Consider the following 17,097-nt stretch of genomic DNA (forward strand, 5'->3'; position numbering starts at 1 on the left):
CATGTTCGTTGACGTATGGTATGCTCTCTAGTGGCTGTTATTTTTTTTAATCACTGTGTACATCGCATGTTTCATCATACAGGTGGACTAGCATTGCACGCAAATATTTCCGGAGAGAGATACATTTAACATTGTAGAAAAGCTTAGAGGCCGGCCTGAATCATAGCTATGACCTGCTGCTCGTCATTGTAGAAGGGAAACGGGAGTTAAAAGATAAGGAAAAATCTATCTATCTATCTATCTATCTATCTATCTATCTATCTATCTATCTATCTATCTATCTATCTATCTATCTATCTATCTATCTATCTATCTATCTATCTATCTATCTATCTATCTATCTATCTATCTATCTATCTATCTATCTATCTATCTATCTATCTATCTATCTATCTATCTATCTATCTATCTATCTATCTATCTATCTATCTATCTATCTATCTATCTATCTATCTATCTATCTATCTATCTATCTAATCTGCAAGTCATCCTGACTTGATACCAAGGCGAGAGTTGGGCGCATTGGGCAATAGGTTTAGAGCCCGTCTAAACCAATGGCCACAATTTCCTATTGCGTATTAAACACGCACCACTATTCGCGTTGCTCGATTGCGCTCCTTCTTTGCGAAGTTCCTTATCGACTACTGAATCCCACGCCCGAAGTAGACTGGAGCTGCTAGGGGCCCCGAGTTGTTGGATCGCAACATCAATGAAGCAGCTTAGAAATCTGGGCATCCATCTAGACCGCGGAGTCTCCAGAAGTCAGGCAAGCCCGCAGGCAAGCTTCGCAAAAAAAAAAAAGTAATGCGACTAGGAATTTTAGAAGTTATCCGACTGCTTGTGTGCTTCGGCGCTTGTATGCGAAAGGGTATACCGGGTACGACGAAACAAGACTAAAGAAAGGAAAATACTAATCGGAGGTGTTTGTTTGTCCCCTCGTCCCCCTTTTTTTTTTTCTTGCTTATTGTGCTTTCGGAGAATGTTTTTTTTTTTTCCGTGATTCAATCACTCCAATGACTTAACCAGGGCGTCCGTTCGGTGCAGGAGGAGCGAACGCTTTACCGTGGCACGACGTCTTGTACTCGCCTCATTCTTCACCGCGCGGTGACTCAACAATAAGCGTACAACCTAGCTTTGTCGGCACGGGAGGCAACTTGAAGCTACGCGTAAGGCCGCGCTCCGTATACCTCCAAATAGATTCCGCTGCTGATTCAAAAGAACGCACAGCGCGCGGCCTCGACAAATGTCGCGTTCCCCCTCCCTCACCACCCCTCTCTCTCTCTCTCTCTCTCTCTCTCTCTCTCTCTCTCTCTCTCTCTCTCCCGAGTGAGCGATGTCGTGTCGCACCCAACGACGATTCATTCTGGCGCGTTTCGCTTCGGCCAAACAACGGAGAAAGTAGTGTAGAACAGAGCGGTGGATTTTGCACGACGCGACCACGCGTGCGCACACATACACGCGCGCGCGCGGGCACGCACATCCGCGAGACCGCGGCGACCAAGCTGACCAAATAAATTACGGTGGTCCGCGGGCGCACGCTGGGCGCGCACTGCAAACAGTCCCTGTGTCGGCGACCACGTCTCTGCGCGAACAAATGACTGCGCCGCTCGAAGCTGGCAGCCGCACCGGCCGCGCCGCAGCCGAGCGTACGTCTCGTTCGGCAAGCGAAGGTAAACAGGCTACGGGTTTGCCTCCGAGATGGTTGGAGCAGCGCGCACATCGAGTTTATAGTGAGAAAACGCTATGAGCGCGGGGTTCCGCCTCGCACTGTAATAATCTCTGAGGCTATGCTTTTGTCGTTTCGCGCCAGCTCGCGTACATTGTGGCGCTGCTGCTGCTGCTGCAGACCATAGAGTTTCCTACACGAATTATTTTGTAGGAAACTCTATGCTGCAGACCAATAAGTGTTTTTGATGATGATAATGATGATGATAATGATGATGATGATGATGATGATGACGACGACGACGATGTTGCGCATGACGCCGCCTTTATTTGCGTTAGTACTGAGTGACTCAGTCAGTCACTAATTTAGTCAAATTATGCGTGCGGGAAAGATGTCTGTGTCTATGCAGGGTTCAGAAAAACGCATGAATAAGAAAGAAGCGGTAAAATTAGGTAAGGAACACCATGGGAGCAATCCAGAGAAAACACGGGGAAGGCGGGAGATGTAGTCAAGGTTTCGACGAAAATTCGTCTGGTCAGGCATTGAAGTGAAAAAAAAAAAGTTTGCAGTCACTTTCTTTTCACTTTCAATTACATTTTCCTTTCGTTTGACTTGTTCAGTGTCTGCAAACCTTTTTTCAAGGCGGGAGATGGAAATTCAAGACGATCAGCAAAACGAGAACAACGTGAAAGTCGGAGCCAACGTTTCGACAAAGATATTTGCATTTTTCAAGGCCTTGAAAAAGACAAGTCCACTTGTGGAAACGTTGGCTCCGGCTCTCACCTTGTTCTCGTTTTGCTCAACTATTTGAGCAAAGAATAGGCGGCTGTTTGTATACGAGCATGCAAAAAGGGCAGATGCACCTTCAGATTGTAACCTACATAGCAACGCGTTAACATACCTACATAGCGATGCGTTAAGTAAGGCGAAACTGATTGCATATAACTTGAAATAGCGTTCTTTGTTGCAGTGCTGCAGCGCATACCAATGTATCAAAAAGAAAAAAACAGAAGGGGATGAACAAAAGTGCTGTATCATTACACTATACTGTGCACAGGAGTACTGTCCACAGCACTGTCCTTCCCGTTCTTTTTTTCTATGTTTGTATGTGCGGTAACACTACTACGAAGAATGCATCACCAACTCGCCGACCAGCAAACATTATAGAAATAAATCGCGAACAAAGTAGCCGTATAGTAGTAGTTGCACTCTAAGAAAAGATTTCACCCTGTCTCCCCCCCCCCCAAAAAAAAAGTAATCATTATCTGTGTTGCGTGTCTTTCCTTTCATTAACACGGCGTGATCAGTATGTATACGTATACCTACAAGTCACGAACGGCTTGCACGTGTCACAGTGACATAGTGTTTTTGACAGAAAAGTTGCAAACGGTAACGGTTAAAGAAATCAAATAATATATACACGCAATATACATGATAACTATCGTTTTGAACACGATAAGACCCGAAGGTCGTACATATTCTTTAGTTGTAGTAGTAGTAGTAGTAGTAGTAGTAGTAGTAGTAGTAGTAGTAGTAGTAGTAGTAGTAGTAGTAGCAGCAGCAGCAGCAGCAGAAGTAGTAGTAGTAGTAGTAGTAGTAGTAGTAGTGTAGTAGTACTAGTAGTAGTAGTAATAATTAATTTTCTATGATAAAATGAATTCTTACACAGAATACCAGAGAAAGAGAAAATCTGGAAAGCCAATGTATGTTGTGGCATGGTTTGTGGGCGGATGTATCGATGCTGATGCTGGGTCTCAGGACTGCTGCCACCTGAACATGGCTTCAGCAGCTGCAACACATGCCCTAAACCGAATACCAATAAGTAAATTACACGAAGTTCGTTTGTAATATTGTGCTAGTCAGCCACCTGAGCCTTACAGCTAGTCAGGCAAGCAATACCCGCCTCTTCAAGTAATCACACTGACGAGATGGAATCCCGCTCTATGTCACAGGCGATGCCTCTTGAAAATATTTTCAGAATAACTCTAGGTGCGTCCAGTCTAGGTGCGCCGACGGCTAATAGCTTCTTGTGCACTGTGTTCTCGCTGCTTAGTTCGCGTTAAGGCTAGAGGCAGCATGAAAGTCAATTCGCTCCCTGCTGCTGCCGCGTTTCCTCACGCCAGCGTTCTAATTGACAGCGTGTGTACGTGGTCGAAAAGTAAGATATGTGTTCACGTTTGCCTGTGCGCGCGTGACACCAGGCTTGTTAATTTAGTAATTGAATGTTTACAAGTTACGGCTGATAAAACTACTATTCTTTCTTCGTATAGCTATCTAATAATTAATTTGCTATCGCTATCGATGCTTTGCCTTTCGAGCGAAGCTGCGACTTTTTTTTCTATCTCCTCTAATAATGAACCACTTTCAGAAGTTATCGCGGTAATCTCTTTCGCTACGTTTTATAACGTCAATTGTGTAACCGGAATTTCCGGTGGACCCTGTTGCTGTTCATTAAATGTTGGGCAGTAGGAAAATAGGCCACCTAATGAACCGTTATCATAGTCATCAAAGATAAACTCCAGCCCTAATAGGATGGGGCCTGGTGAAAAGCCCTTTAAAAGGAAACTGGGCAGGAATAATAGTTAAACCTGAAATGAAAGTCCGATAAATAAATCCGAGGAATAATAAGTCTGACAGATAAAAAGGCAAGAATTAAGAATATGATAGTCTTTTCTAATAACCTTTTTTCTTTCTTTTCCTTTTTACCGGAAGAAAGGAAAAACGAAATAACGCAAGTAAAGTCGTGAAAGAATAATCTGCCACTTTCTTCGTGTCTTTCTTGAGTGTAGACCTTTAAGAGGAAGCTTCTACTCATGGCTTCCTCCGATATCCGTATCCAACCGCATTCCGATAGGGATGGATCGCAAAAACGCTGCAATCCAAAATTTTGGCAGTCTGGCAGAAAAGGGAAAAAAAATTGTAGGCCTAAATCAAGACTCTTTTCTAAACGTTCCGTATATTCTCGCTGTTTCCTTTCAGTCCTAACCCTTGTCAAATTTGGTTCAGCGGATGAAGAGAAAGACGACTCGTTAGTCCATGCGCAGGAAGTTTCTATTACTTTATTTCTTTCCGTTAAATTATTTTATCAAAATTCTTACCAATATTTTCATTGCAAGTCTAAATTACAGTTCTATCGTTCCACGCTCCACTATTCAAATCTAGTTTCTCTATACTTCTAACCTTACGGAAAACCACCTGCTTCTTGGCCAATCCCCCATAGTGGGTACGCGCCACTGCCTGGGACACAAGACAAGACAAGATCCCGACGCGAAGCTTTCGCTAAAGCGTAAGAACAGTTAGACGTGATACCCACCTTGGTTTCCTTCAGTAGTGCCGGCATATCCACGCAGCAGAGTGGCCCTCGCGTAACAAAAATGCGGTCGCCGTACAGTGCGACGTCTTTAGGGGGTCTGTCGTTTTCGTTGCAGCACCCTACAATTGGGTGAACGTGGACACGAGCCCCAACGTGAACCAGTGCGGCGACAAGTTGCAGTCGCCAGTGGACCTCGACGACCGCTACGCCGAGTACGACCCGGGACTGACGGACATCACCTTCAGCGGCTACGACCAGGAACTGTACAACCCGTACATCGTCAACAATGGACACACAGGTATGCGCGTGTCCTATAGCGACAGTCATCCGTGACATTTTGTTCCAAAAGAGAAAGTCACAGGAAGATGGGGAAGCTCGAAGTGATCTGAGGCTTTCTAGATTACAGAAAAAGGCTGTCCGTTTGATTGCCGATGCCCCATATAACGCACACAAAGGGCCCATCTGTAAAAACCTAAACGCAATGCCTGTTGTCGACTTGTACGATTCTTTACTAATGACACGCTACAAACAAGGCATTAAAACACACAATCTGTGCTTGAAAGAACTTGCTAATTTGACTCAAAGAATACATGCTTATGACACGCGCGAAATCACTTTTTGGTTTACACCACGCACCCGTACTATGGCCAACAAATGATCGCATATACATTGCCTACTCTTTTAAACAACCAGCATTGTATTCTGTAATGCTTCTGCTGTTAAGTTTTGATATTGTGCTGAAAAGTTTCTCCAAGATTTCATAAATTTTGATGTCGTATTTCCGTTTTAATGTTATTTTCAACACCTTTAGTTTTATTTTTCAAACGTATAGTTTTGGCATTGTAAGCTTATCGCATACAAACATTTCCTGTTGCCCCTGTGAAAATGCAACTATCGGATACAGACCCCGTCAAGCTTCTGGCTTTTAGTCTGTGCCCCCAGCATTATTGTACATGCTGTAATGTAGCGTAATGCTGAGATAAAATCAATCAATCAATCAATCAATCAATCAATCAATCAATCAATCAATCAATCAATCAATCAATCAATCGGCGAACAAGGAAGCTTTCGGTCTATGGCCAACGTTTCGACAAAGGGTCTTGCCCCGGCAAGTCCTCTTGTCCAATCGTTGGCTCCACAGTCAGGGGGCTTTCCTTGTTCGCTCGTTGTTCGTGATACTCTGTTGCGTTTCAATAGACAATCGATTGAAGGCAACAAACCATCATCAGAAAGGCAACATATTTTGTATAACAGCTTTTGTAACAATTTGTCGTGTGCTTACAAACCGTTACAAAAACTGTTCCGCGGCCTCGCTCTCGGCCAGGGTTGTACTTTCAGCCATCCCTTTAACTTGTCGACGCGCCCATATAAACGGTCGTGGGCAATTCACTTCCAGTTATCGTGTACAATTTGCATGCATATGCGGTCGTTGTTTTTGGCACGTTTTCTTAAAGTTGAGTCCTACTTTAAATTGCGGTAGTTTTTTTTTTTTTTTGGCACGTTCTCTTACACTCCGACCGATCAGTCCTACTTTAAATTCTGAGGCGTTCGTCGTGTAGTGGAAGATTTCTCGGGCGGGAACCTCCACGAGTCTAGTAAACGGAATTTGAAGACGTCGCCACACGGAAAGAAAATAAGAGCGGAAAATTTTCCAGTTCCTGAATTCGGATCGCTGATGTTCTAGATTGCACTCTTGAGGCACGCTCCTCACTCACTATGCAGTGGCATAGCTAGGCGGTGGCACACTGGCAACCTGCCCTCCCCTCTCTTCCTCCCCCCCCCCCCATAGCGTGTTGGTCGGCGGCCCGCCCAACCCCTCTCCCCCCTCCTCGTTCCCGGTCGAGCACGTGACAAACCTCGCCCCAATCATCTTTGGCTACGCCACTGCCGCCATAGGAGAGGCCCTAGTTGAGTACTCCTGGTTTCCTTCTGCCTGCGGTAATAAAGTGTAGTACTAGGACTGTCTGGAATTTGTTCTTACTAACAATTCTATAGTAAGAACGTTTCCTTGAATATGCCGACCCCGGACTTCTTTAAAGTGCACCTACATCTCGATACGCTACAGCATTCTTTTTTTTTTTTAAATTGCGCCCTTGTGTAGGTCGCTGCAGTCAGGAATCGAGCCCACAACCTGCTTCTAAGCTTCTTGACGTGATAGTCACTGAATTACTGCGGCGCCTTTTTTAAAGCGATTCCTCAACATGTTGACTAGGGCTTTTTTTCTTCTTTTTTCCCTTTTTTTTTTTTGAACATTCGCACTTGCTTAACGGGTCTGGAAAAGAGAGATGGTGGACGAGGGAAAGGCAAGCAGGTTAACCAAGTACTGGATCAGCTGGCTACCCGACACAGGAGGAAAAGGGGAAGAAAAAAAAAAGAACAGATAAGAAACAATATGAAGAGGCTGTCAGTGTGAACACAACAAAACTGCTTGTTGGCCTAGTTGGTGCTTGCTAAAAGACATGTTTTTTGCCGCAATTGAATACTCACAAAAGAAAGACACATAAAGACAACACGGGCGGCACTTCCAACTGATTTATTAACTGATCCTAATCTCAGAAACCACGGTTTTCTGAGATTAGGGTTCTTGGCAGAAGTAGATTTCAAACAGCACGTTAGCTGATGGAAGCCTACTATATAAAAAAGAAAGGAGCAAATTGCATTAGTGATACATCTATCGTGCTCTATAAATCAGAAACTAGATTGTTTGACCGCTGGGTAGCGTAGATCTGTGAACGGACAGCGCATGCGTGTATGCATATATATATTCTTGGGTCACAGCCCAAAATAAATCAGTTGGAAGTGCCGCCCGTGTTGTCTTTATGTGTCTTTCTTTTGTGAGTGTTCAATTGCGGCAAAAAACACGTCTTTTAGTGTGAACACAGTCGCGGAGAAATGTTCGCTAACAGTCGCAAGCGTTCGTGCACTCCAGTCGCCTTCAAGGCGCGCAATAGGACTTTTATGGCCCTGTGCGTGCAAGACTGCTTAGGCTAAGGTTCCAAAATATTTTCCTCCGAGAAAAGCGCATCATCCAAGAGATAGCCATATGTTTGAAGCCAGTTGCGAACGGGGGCGATTTCTGTAAGTGTATTAGGCGATCGGCTTGAATTTTTATAACGATTCTCTTGTTCTCCACTGCTACCCCCCCCCCCAATCTCTGTCCCTTATCACGTGACCTGCCAGTGCAAGTCTCGGCGACGGAGGACTCGAACCGGTACATCGAAGGCGCTCGCCTGCCCGGCCGCTTCCAGTTTGCCCAGTTCCATCTTCACTGGGGCGCAAACTCGAGCCGAGGGTCGGAGCACACGATCCGCGGATTCCAGTACCCGCTTGAGGTAGGTGTCTGCGCCAAGCGCCATCCACTCAATTCCTTTGCACATTCAGAAAAAGAAAGAAAGAAAGAAAGAAAGAAAGAAAGAAAGAAAGAAAGAAGAAGAAAGAAAGAAAGAAAGAAAGAAAGAAAGAAAGAAAGAGAAAGAAAGAAAGAAAGAAAGAAAGAAAGAAAGAAAGAAAGAAAGAAAGAAAGAAAGAAAGAAAGAAAGAAAGAAAGAAACCTTACGTGGGAGCTCTGTATGTAGAAATACACGGGAACGTATACAAATCGTCGTGTTCGGTGTTCCTTGAATCGATTTTGATTAATTTTGCCGCACATAAACAAGAAAGGTCAAATTTACGTAGTGTTTGGGAGCAAGTTTTGCATTAGCGTTCTGACTTTTTTGTTTCCCCCTTGTCTGCAAAATGTCGCTGAATATCGGGAAACTACACAAAGATGAAACGTCAAGTTCGGGGCTTCGTAAGTGCACTATGAAAACAGATGTCAGGATGTGGATGGATTTCAGGTACAGGTATCAAGAAAGCGGACCAAATTAGCTTGTTACACTGTTATACACCACAGGTTCATTCACGCCACGATGAAGACACAGCCCTGTCGGCGACGAAGTCGTGCTATAAATGCATAGAGTTTCTCACTATAACATCTAGAGGGTAATCTGGCGCCACTGTCTATGGGAGTTTCTTAAGGGGGCACCGTGCCGTCATGGGAATGACGGTATATGTGTCTGCGAGGCTCGAGTTGGCTGGTGTTGTTAGAGGCTTCGTATAAAATGTGGATATGGCTACGCAAATAACGCGTTCTCAAAGTAAAATCTTCATAAAATGTTTCCATTCACGCATTTTACATCTTTACTCACCCACAATGCATGACCAAGCGAAGAAAAGCAAGAACAGACGACCAACTGTTTCAAAGCGAGCGAGAACTTTGTCGTCTGTCCTCCAACTTTACCTGCCCGCTGATACTTTTTACGTAATATATAGTTGTACACGCAATAACAAGTTCTCATAGTTAAACAAAACATGTTTTCACGTAATAATAAAGCTAAAGCAGCTTTTCACGTGCTGTTTTAGTAGAAAATGAATCATTGTGACAGACGGAACGGTGCTTGCCAAGCGCGTCTTCAAGGTGTCCTGTCTGTACGAGAACGATGCCAATCCGAAGTCACAATACCGGCATTCCCATGCATGCCACAGCGCAGCAGCGCCAAATTTCCCTCTAGGTGATGCAGTGAGAAACTCATGTATAAATGTTTCACTGTCTCACCGGTCTCCTTTTGTTGCAGCTTCATTTCGTGCATTTCAACGTCAAATACGGCTCCGCCGCCGAATCCATGAAGTACGAGGACGGACTCGCTGTCATAGCCGTCTACTTTGAGGTAAGGGAAAGAAACGTCGAATCTTTAGTATATACCTTATTGCTCGCGACAACGCGCTTCCTATGGCATGGTGTCAGCACGACATATGTTCGCTGTTTAATGTATAGGTGCTTATGGACAAAGCTTTCTCCATATTTGTCTCATTTTTTTTTAACGCAACAGTTGCTTAAACAAAGATGATTGAAATTGTGGTATCTGAAATGCTATTGGTGGCACAGGAAGCGACAACACCGTAGTGGAAATATACAAACGAACATTTATTGCTCCCTCTATACAATAAGCCAGCCAGTCGATATAAGTACAAAGAATAGTTCTTCGATGGAACTGGCTGATGAATCGAAGAAGGTTCGACTCACCACGCAAAGATATCCATGCCATACACGCCGAGGCTTGCAGATACACTAAATAGAAACATTGCATCAGTTTAGATTGATATTCTTCAAGAACTCCACTTTCGCTGATTTCGCGTTCGTAGGTTAACTATTAAAAGACAGAATGACGGTAAAGGTTTCATTTTTGAATTTGGCGCCGACATCCTAGAATCGTTACGTCGATGTGACGTCGCCTATTGCAAAGCAGTTTTTTCCATTTCGACCGTTGTGGTCCGTCAACATTTCTTGAAACTTCCTATAAGCTCAGTCTTCGGCTCTTCTAGAGTGCAATATAGTCCATTAAAAGTTAACTGGGCTCGAGCAGACGTACGGTGCCTAAACCCCATGACGTCATGGTGCGCTGGAGCAAGGCGGCGTCGCGACCCGGCTTTCGTTTTTTTCGCTCTTCTCGAAGAGCGAAGAAGCCACTCTTCTCGCGGTAAGAGTGGCTTTCTTTGCTGTTGTGGGAGGATAAGTTACTAACACAGCTAGAATAATGTCGGTCCACGCTCCGAAGCCGAGCGGGAAGCCTTCTGCTGGAGCCTTCTGCAATGCAAGCCTTCTGCAAGCCTTCTGCAATGCGCACCGCTGACCCAAAACCCCCGAAAAGAGGAAACAAGTTCCTCTCGCGCGAGCCCAAGTTCCCTAAACCGTCAGGTGGCGCTAGCATCGAAACATTTATTATAAGTGATAAGCAATAGGAAGGAGGAGACGAACAAAGAACGACAAGGACGCATCGGGAGACTCGCGCCACACCTCGTCGTAGCCGCGTAACTGTATCTCAGGCTCCCGCCGCCGCGAGCGTGTCATGCGGGAAAGCCAGGCGCTAGAGTCCTGCTGGGAAAGCAAACGTCAGGACACGCGAGAGAGTCGAGCATGTCACCACAAAATATGTCACAGCCGTTCAGTGCCACCGACGGAATTCGCGCGAACGTTTCGAATGCCTTTGCAAAGGCATACCGTGGTCCGTACTCGTGTGTTAGCTTGTTTTCTAGCAGATGTGACGCAAGTATTTATTTATCTCGACTCTTTTCCATTATTGTTATTATTATCTGCTGTGCGATTTTCAGATCACTTACGGCTCTGAGGTCGGCCACTTCTATGAGTCATAAGAGCCGCTAGGGCTAAACGTTTGTTCACAGAGAGCTTGTATATAGCGCTCCGGCGCGAACCTATAATGATTAAACGTTCAACTATCTATCACAAAGATAATTATGAAGTATCATCGTTTGACTATTAGACGGAGACATCCTAATTGAGATTCACTCGGTTGTGTTATCGTCCTCCTTAAGAGTTTCTGTAACAATTACAGCTCTCTATTCGGCTACCTTTAAAACCTATAGAGCCCACTCACCACTTACCCTTCATTAGTTGCCTTTTCTTTTTCTTAATCTGGTATGAAGAAGAGGTCGGCACCTCGCACCGGGCGTGAGTGCAACATGGAGTTAGAAGATTGGGCAGAAACCATAGCAGGATGAACTATAGCAGAAAATCATATATGTACGACAAGCGGTACCTTCGCGATAGATATATTGGCTAGCTCTGATCGTTAATGCTATGAGGCATGTGACGTTGCACAGCCTCCAAGATCGCCTCGCGTTTCAAACCACGTTAAAGCACTAACGAGGACACGTATCGTGCACTGGTATCAGCATCGGCCCATCAAATTACTGCCTTCGATTACATTGCCTCCGAGACTGGCGCAGTTCACTGGGCCAGACAGCCGTCCACGCGAAGTAGGGAGAACAGCCAAATAGAAACGCACTGCTTAGACACTGAAGTGAAACAGCAAGTCAGTTTATACTGATAAAATATTCCTTAAAAACTCTACTTTCCTTAATTTCGCGATTACGGGTTGATTGTTGGAAGAGAAAACAAAAGTAAGAGTTCAATTTTATTAGTATTCGATTTCGCGCTGAAAACTCATGATGGCTCTGAAACCCCAGGGCCCTACAGTACGTCAGTGTGACGTCACGAGTTTCAAAGTATTTTCGCCCGCTTAGACCGCCGTGGCACAAGAAAAGGGTTTGAAACTTGCTAAGTTCAATATTTCGCCATTTTAGAATGCAATGTAGTCCACCTTCAGCAACAATGAATTAACTGGGCCAAATCCTCCCCCCCCCCCTTCTACTACGAGTTTCTTATTATTATTATTAGTTTGTTATTGCAAAGGGTAATTTATGAGTTCAGCTCAAATTGTTTTACTCTTCATTGCCTCTGTAATAAACGCCTGCTGCATCGGAACTTGGAACTGAACCTTCATTGAAGTCGCGGTTCCGATCACGGCCGCGGCGGCCGCATTTCAACAGGGGGCGCAATGCAAAAAAAAAAAAAAAAAGTTCGTGTACTTTTACTCAGGTGCGCGGTAAAAGAGTCCAGGTGGTCAAATTTAATCCGGATTCCTCCGATCACGTACGGCGTGCCTCAAGACGAGATCGTGGTCGTGGCACGCATGAAACCACAGACATTTTTTTTTTCTTCTCTAATTGAGCTCAGTTGACGATTCCTACTCGTTCTAACTGGCAAAACTTTTTGTTGGGCTAGTTGGTGCATTGCTGAAGTACTATAGCGCCAATCTTAGCATGTTGCTGCGCCGTCCGCGCCTCCCTTACGGCGGTGTTTGTGTATCGCGTAACCATTATCATCTATAGTCATTTGGCCCTGTACACCACGTGTCGTCTTCACGAACGTCACATTCACAATCGTTCTATCGCCTTTTGCCCATTTACCATGTGATGTTTTGACAATGCGCGAGTTGCGCCGCCATATTTGTGTATATATATTGTGTGTTTCCGTCATTAAAGCATCAGTTGTTCGTAAGCGCTCGTCCGTGTCTCTTCTTCTTGTGTCGTCTGTTTGGCGCTATAGTACTTCAGTCGTTCGAACTGATCGCGCGTAAATGTCTTACTTGGCGTGGCCTCGTGGTCCGTGGCCTCCAACTGTGCTTCTCGCGGCCTCCAACAGGGTTGCGTGCTAATCCTTCGGCGCTGCTCGCGTGCCTCGTGTCGCAGGTGAGCCCGACGGCGAACGATGACATGAGCGTTGTCGTGGACGCGCTCAAGGAGGTGCGGCTGAGCGACGAGAAGGGCTTCAACCTGCAGAGGCCGGTGGTGCTGAGCCGCTTCCTGCCGCGCATCACACGCAACTACTTCCGCTACCGGGGCTCGCTGACCACGCCCCCGTGCTCGCAGGCGGTCACCTTCACGGTGATGACCACCACGGTGCCAATCAGCGAGGAACAGGTATGTATACATATATACGCGCGAGCCTTCCTGCTCTATGTGCTATACACGCGCTTGGTCTGAAAAAGTTGGTGCGAGTGCGATCACGAGAGGCGAGGTTTATGGAAAGCTGACAGTCGCTTTAGCATACGCTGAAAAGGATGAAGGCGGAAGCCTGCGCGCTCACGAGTTATTCGTTGCCTTACTTGGCATCTTCATTCGAATGCGTCGTTACTCCCTATTACTTGTTTTCTCCCACAAAAGGTCGCCGATTCGACTCTCGACCGTCACGATATCAACTGGAATCCAACTTGGAGAGGCCGGCTCACGTATATCTCTGCGTTGACCTTAGTATGGGCTAAGAATAAGCACTTAGTAGAGTGCGAACCTTTAGGTACCAGTGCTGATGCCAGTGATAAAGCACTCGATATGCATCTGGGTGCCAAGCAAACACCTTCAAAGCTTGAGCAGTACAAGATATTCGCTCCATATCAAGCCTGCAGATGCCTTTTATGCTTTGCCGACCACAACACACGGCATTGTAGTTGTGCGCCCCGTAAACGTTGCGATCAACGTGGACTAATCTTGAACCATCGGCGAAGGATAGCACCCTCTGCCTCCCAGCACCAGCTCTCTGCGTTGAGTTGTGGGTTCAACTGCCTTAATTAACTTCGCCTTAATGAACGCCAGACGTTGTGGGTTCGAGTCCTTATGAATTTTGATGCCACGAATTTTGGCGATATAACACCGGACATTCGATTTTTCGACCCATGAGCCACCGAAGGCTTTCGCCTTTAAAAAAATTGGGCTACAGCGTGTGCGACAGGCATTACCAAATGGTGACTGAGGGCTTAAAAAGAAAAAGTGCAGGATCACTGCGTTCTACCGGTGCTCACCTATGGCGCAGAAACTTGGGAGATTAACAAAGAAGCTAGATAAGTTCTAATTAAGGACCGCACAAAAAGCGATGGAACGATAAACGTTAGGCGTAACGACAGGAAGAGAGCGATGTGGATCAGAGAGCCAACGGGAATAGTCGATATTCTAATTGACATAACGAGAAAATAAATAGAGCTGCGCAGGTCGTGTAATGCGTAGGGCAAATAATCGGTGGACCATTAGAGTTACTAAGTGGGTACCAAGGGAAGGCAAGCACAGTCGAAGACTGCAGAAAATTAGGTGGGGTGATGAAATTAGTAAATTTGCAGGCGCAAGTTGGAATCAGCTAGCGCAAGAGTGGACTAATTGGAGATTGCTGGGAGAGGTCTTCTGTTTTATTGAACGTAAATGTATGATGACGATGAGGATATTGATTATTATTATTATTATTATTATTATTATTATTATTATTATTATTATTATTATTATTATTATTATTATTATTATTATTATTATTATTATTATTATTATTGTTGTTGTGCTGCTGCTGCTGCTGATGATGATGGTGCAGGGTGAAAGTTGGAGGTTATCTATTGTAATCAGCGTGCAAATGAGGGAGGACAACGGAGAGTTTGTCGTGTGTTCCTTCTGTTCACGTTGATTGCAATGGACTGCGTTAAAGCTGTGCTTCCGCATAGCTTTAGCTTGGCTCTTATGCCTCCGACTTTGCGAGAATAACCTCTTCTTCTTCTTCTTTTTCATCATAGTCATCCTGATCAAATTCGCTACAGGGCAAACAAAGTTCCTCTCACATAAATAGCTGGTTACTTCAGCCTCGGTTGTTTCGCTGTGTTATATACTTGCATCTTTCGACGAGTCAGGGTTGTCTTCCTGACCTAGTCTCTCTCGCTCTCTCTCGCGCGCGCGCGCGCGAAATGTTTTTGTCATTTTTGCTATACTTCCGTCAGGCGGCAATCGAACCCAGCCCATATGTCTACACATTTCCTAATTTCATCGCTCCATCCAGTTTTCAGTACAGTCTTCCATTCTGCATTTGTTCACACTGCGGAAACGTAAAGATCGAAACCGCAATGGATTCCGCTGCAGATTCGGTGCCCTTATTCTTCGAAGTTCGTGCAAGGCACAGTTTCTGACAAAAGGTTATGCTCTGAGTAGTGTCCGACTTCAATTCTGGAGTTACAATACGTCTCTTGAAATCGTCCATTAAATGTCAATCGGTAAATATTTGTTGATGGCTAATTGTATCGGCGAATATCGCGCGAATTCTTATATTCTGCCGCTGATGTTACGCAGGGACAGTAAAGAAAAAAAAATGCTTTTGTCTCGAATAGCAGTATTTAATGTGAGACTGTCTGGAATACCATTTTTGTAATGTGAGGCGTACAGTCGCCGTTGAAACAGGCGGTGTAGTATCGCGCTAATTGACGCTTGTTGTCCGACTTCCGTTCACCACGGTAGAGGACAACGTTGGGACGCGCGTGCCGACAGTGTGTAAGACGATAGCCACGCCACGCGCCGCGTGCTTCGCCTCCGTGACACAGTGCCGTGCGGATATCCCTGCCCCGTCGTTTCCTTCGCGACACCACGTGCAATCGCTAGCCTTATAGCGTCTCCTTTTCTTTCGTGTTTCCTTACCAGACTGCACGTGGAACTGCGCCGCAATATGCGACCGACTATTGTGTCTACATTCTGCGAAGCCGCAGGCGCAGAAGAAACAGGCAGGCCGGTGTGCTGCCTTGGGAACTATCCACAATGGGCCGTTGGCCCTGCAGTTTTCGTGCAAATCATGTTGTATATAGTTCTGTTTTGAGAGAGAGAGAGAGAGAGAATCGTCGCAGTGGCGCTAACGCTCGAACACTGAATACGTTATCTGTCCACCAGAGGGGACGCGACAGTAGAGACCTACCCATGACAGTATGCAGAAAGTATGTGGATATCCACCCAGCTGTCGGTTTAGGCTCCTCTGGCCTCCTTGAAACCCTTGGGTCCAGGAATAGCAGGGAGAAAGTGAACATGTATGCAATAGATATTAGTAAAAGGCGATTGGAGGTTTGGTGGCAGAAAAGTACGGAGACCACAAATAACGGAGGCGTAAAAACACAAAGTTCCCAATAGTGGTTCAGAATTTTGATGCTGGAATTTTTTTTTTTCTTGAAGATAGGTATAGGACATGGGACATCAGGCAAAATAAGAACAAGAACTTGGTGGCGCAACCTACCGCCCCCCGTTTCAAAGGGGACGCTCATAGCATCCATCCATCCATCCATTCACCTCCAGGGTTGTCTTTCACTCAGTTCCTGACTCATGAAGTCTTCAAAGTGTTTCGCAGATAATACGACCGAGTGCAGGGGGCACATTCTCGGACGATCGCATTCGGCGATATCACTTTCCGTGCGCGCTTAAAGGATAATTGAGCAAAACCGGGTGAGCCTATAATCGGCTGGTCGAACCCTACGTCACGCGAAGGCCATAGTATACCGCCGAAAGCAATCGTCCCAGGACTGCCCTTCACCGCGTTCCTTTTAAGTGACCGCCCATTCGGAGCCTCTGTCCTAAGTTCCGAGAACACCATTCGCCAGCAGCTGTCTCCCGGATAGGTCACTGACACCCGTCTTGAGTCGTTAGTGGCCTCAAAGCTCTGCATGTCGAGTTATGCTCACTCCTTTGAGCGCCATGTGTAAGCAACAGGTCGCGGGGCGCATGGATTCCCGGCCACGACGGCCTCGTTTAAACGGGGCAGAGTGGAAAACTAGCAAAATTACTCTGGTATGCCCGGTGTCTCTCACTGACTTCGCGTTGTATTGCTTTGGCATGTTAAGTATACACTCAATCGATTGATCGATTCATGCGCCAGTCAATCGATTCATTGAGCTTCCGAGCGCCGGGGCCCCGCCGCAGATCCCGGCGACAGAACTTGAGA

General features: G+C 45.7%; 1 protein-coding gene across 2 annotated transcripts in view; it reads left to right on the forward strand.

Moving 5' to 3' along the window:
• Positions 1-17,097, forward strand: part of LOC139056264 (carbonic anhydrase-like) — a 123,036-nt gene that overhangs the window by 103,574 nt on the left and 2,365 nt on the right. For both annotated transcript variants that reach the window (XM_070534347.1, XM_070534348.1), the window contains exons 3-6: positions 5,095-5,277; positions 8,160-8,311; positions 9,593-9,685; positions 13,068-13,298. In XM_070534347.1, coding sequence (XP_070390448.1) covers positions 5,095-5,277; positions 8,160-8,311; positions 9,593-9,685; positions 13,068-13,298 — 659 coding nt within the window. The remainder of the gene's footprint in view (positions 1-5,094; positions 5,278-8,159; positions 8,312-9,592; positions 9,686-13,067; positions 13,299-17,097) is intronic.

This window comes from Dermacentor albipictus, chromosome 2, assembly GCF_038994185.2.
Source record: "Dermacentor albipictus isolate Rhodes 1998 colony chromosome 2, USDA_Dalb.pri_finalv2, whole genome shotgun sequence".
Taxonomy (NCBI): domain Eukaryota; kingdom Metazoa; phylum Arthropoda; class Arachnida; order Ixodida; family Ixodidae; genus Dermacentor; species Dermacentor albipictus.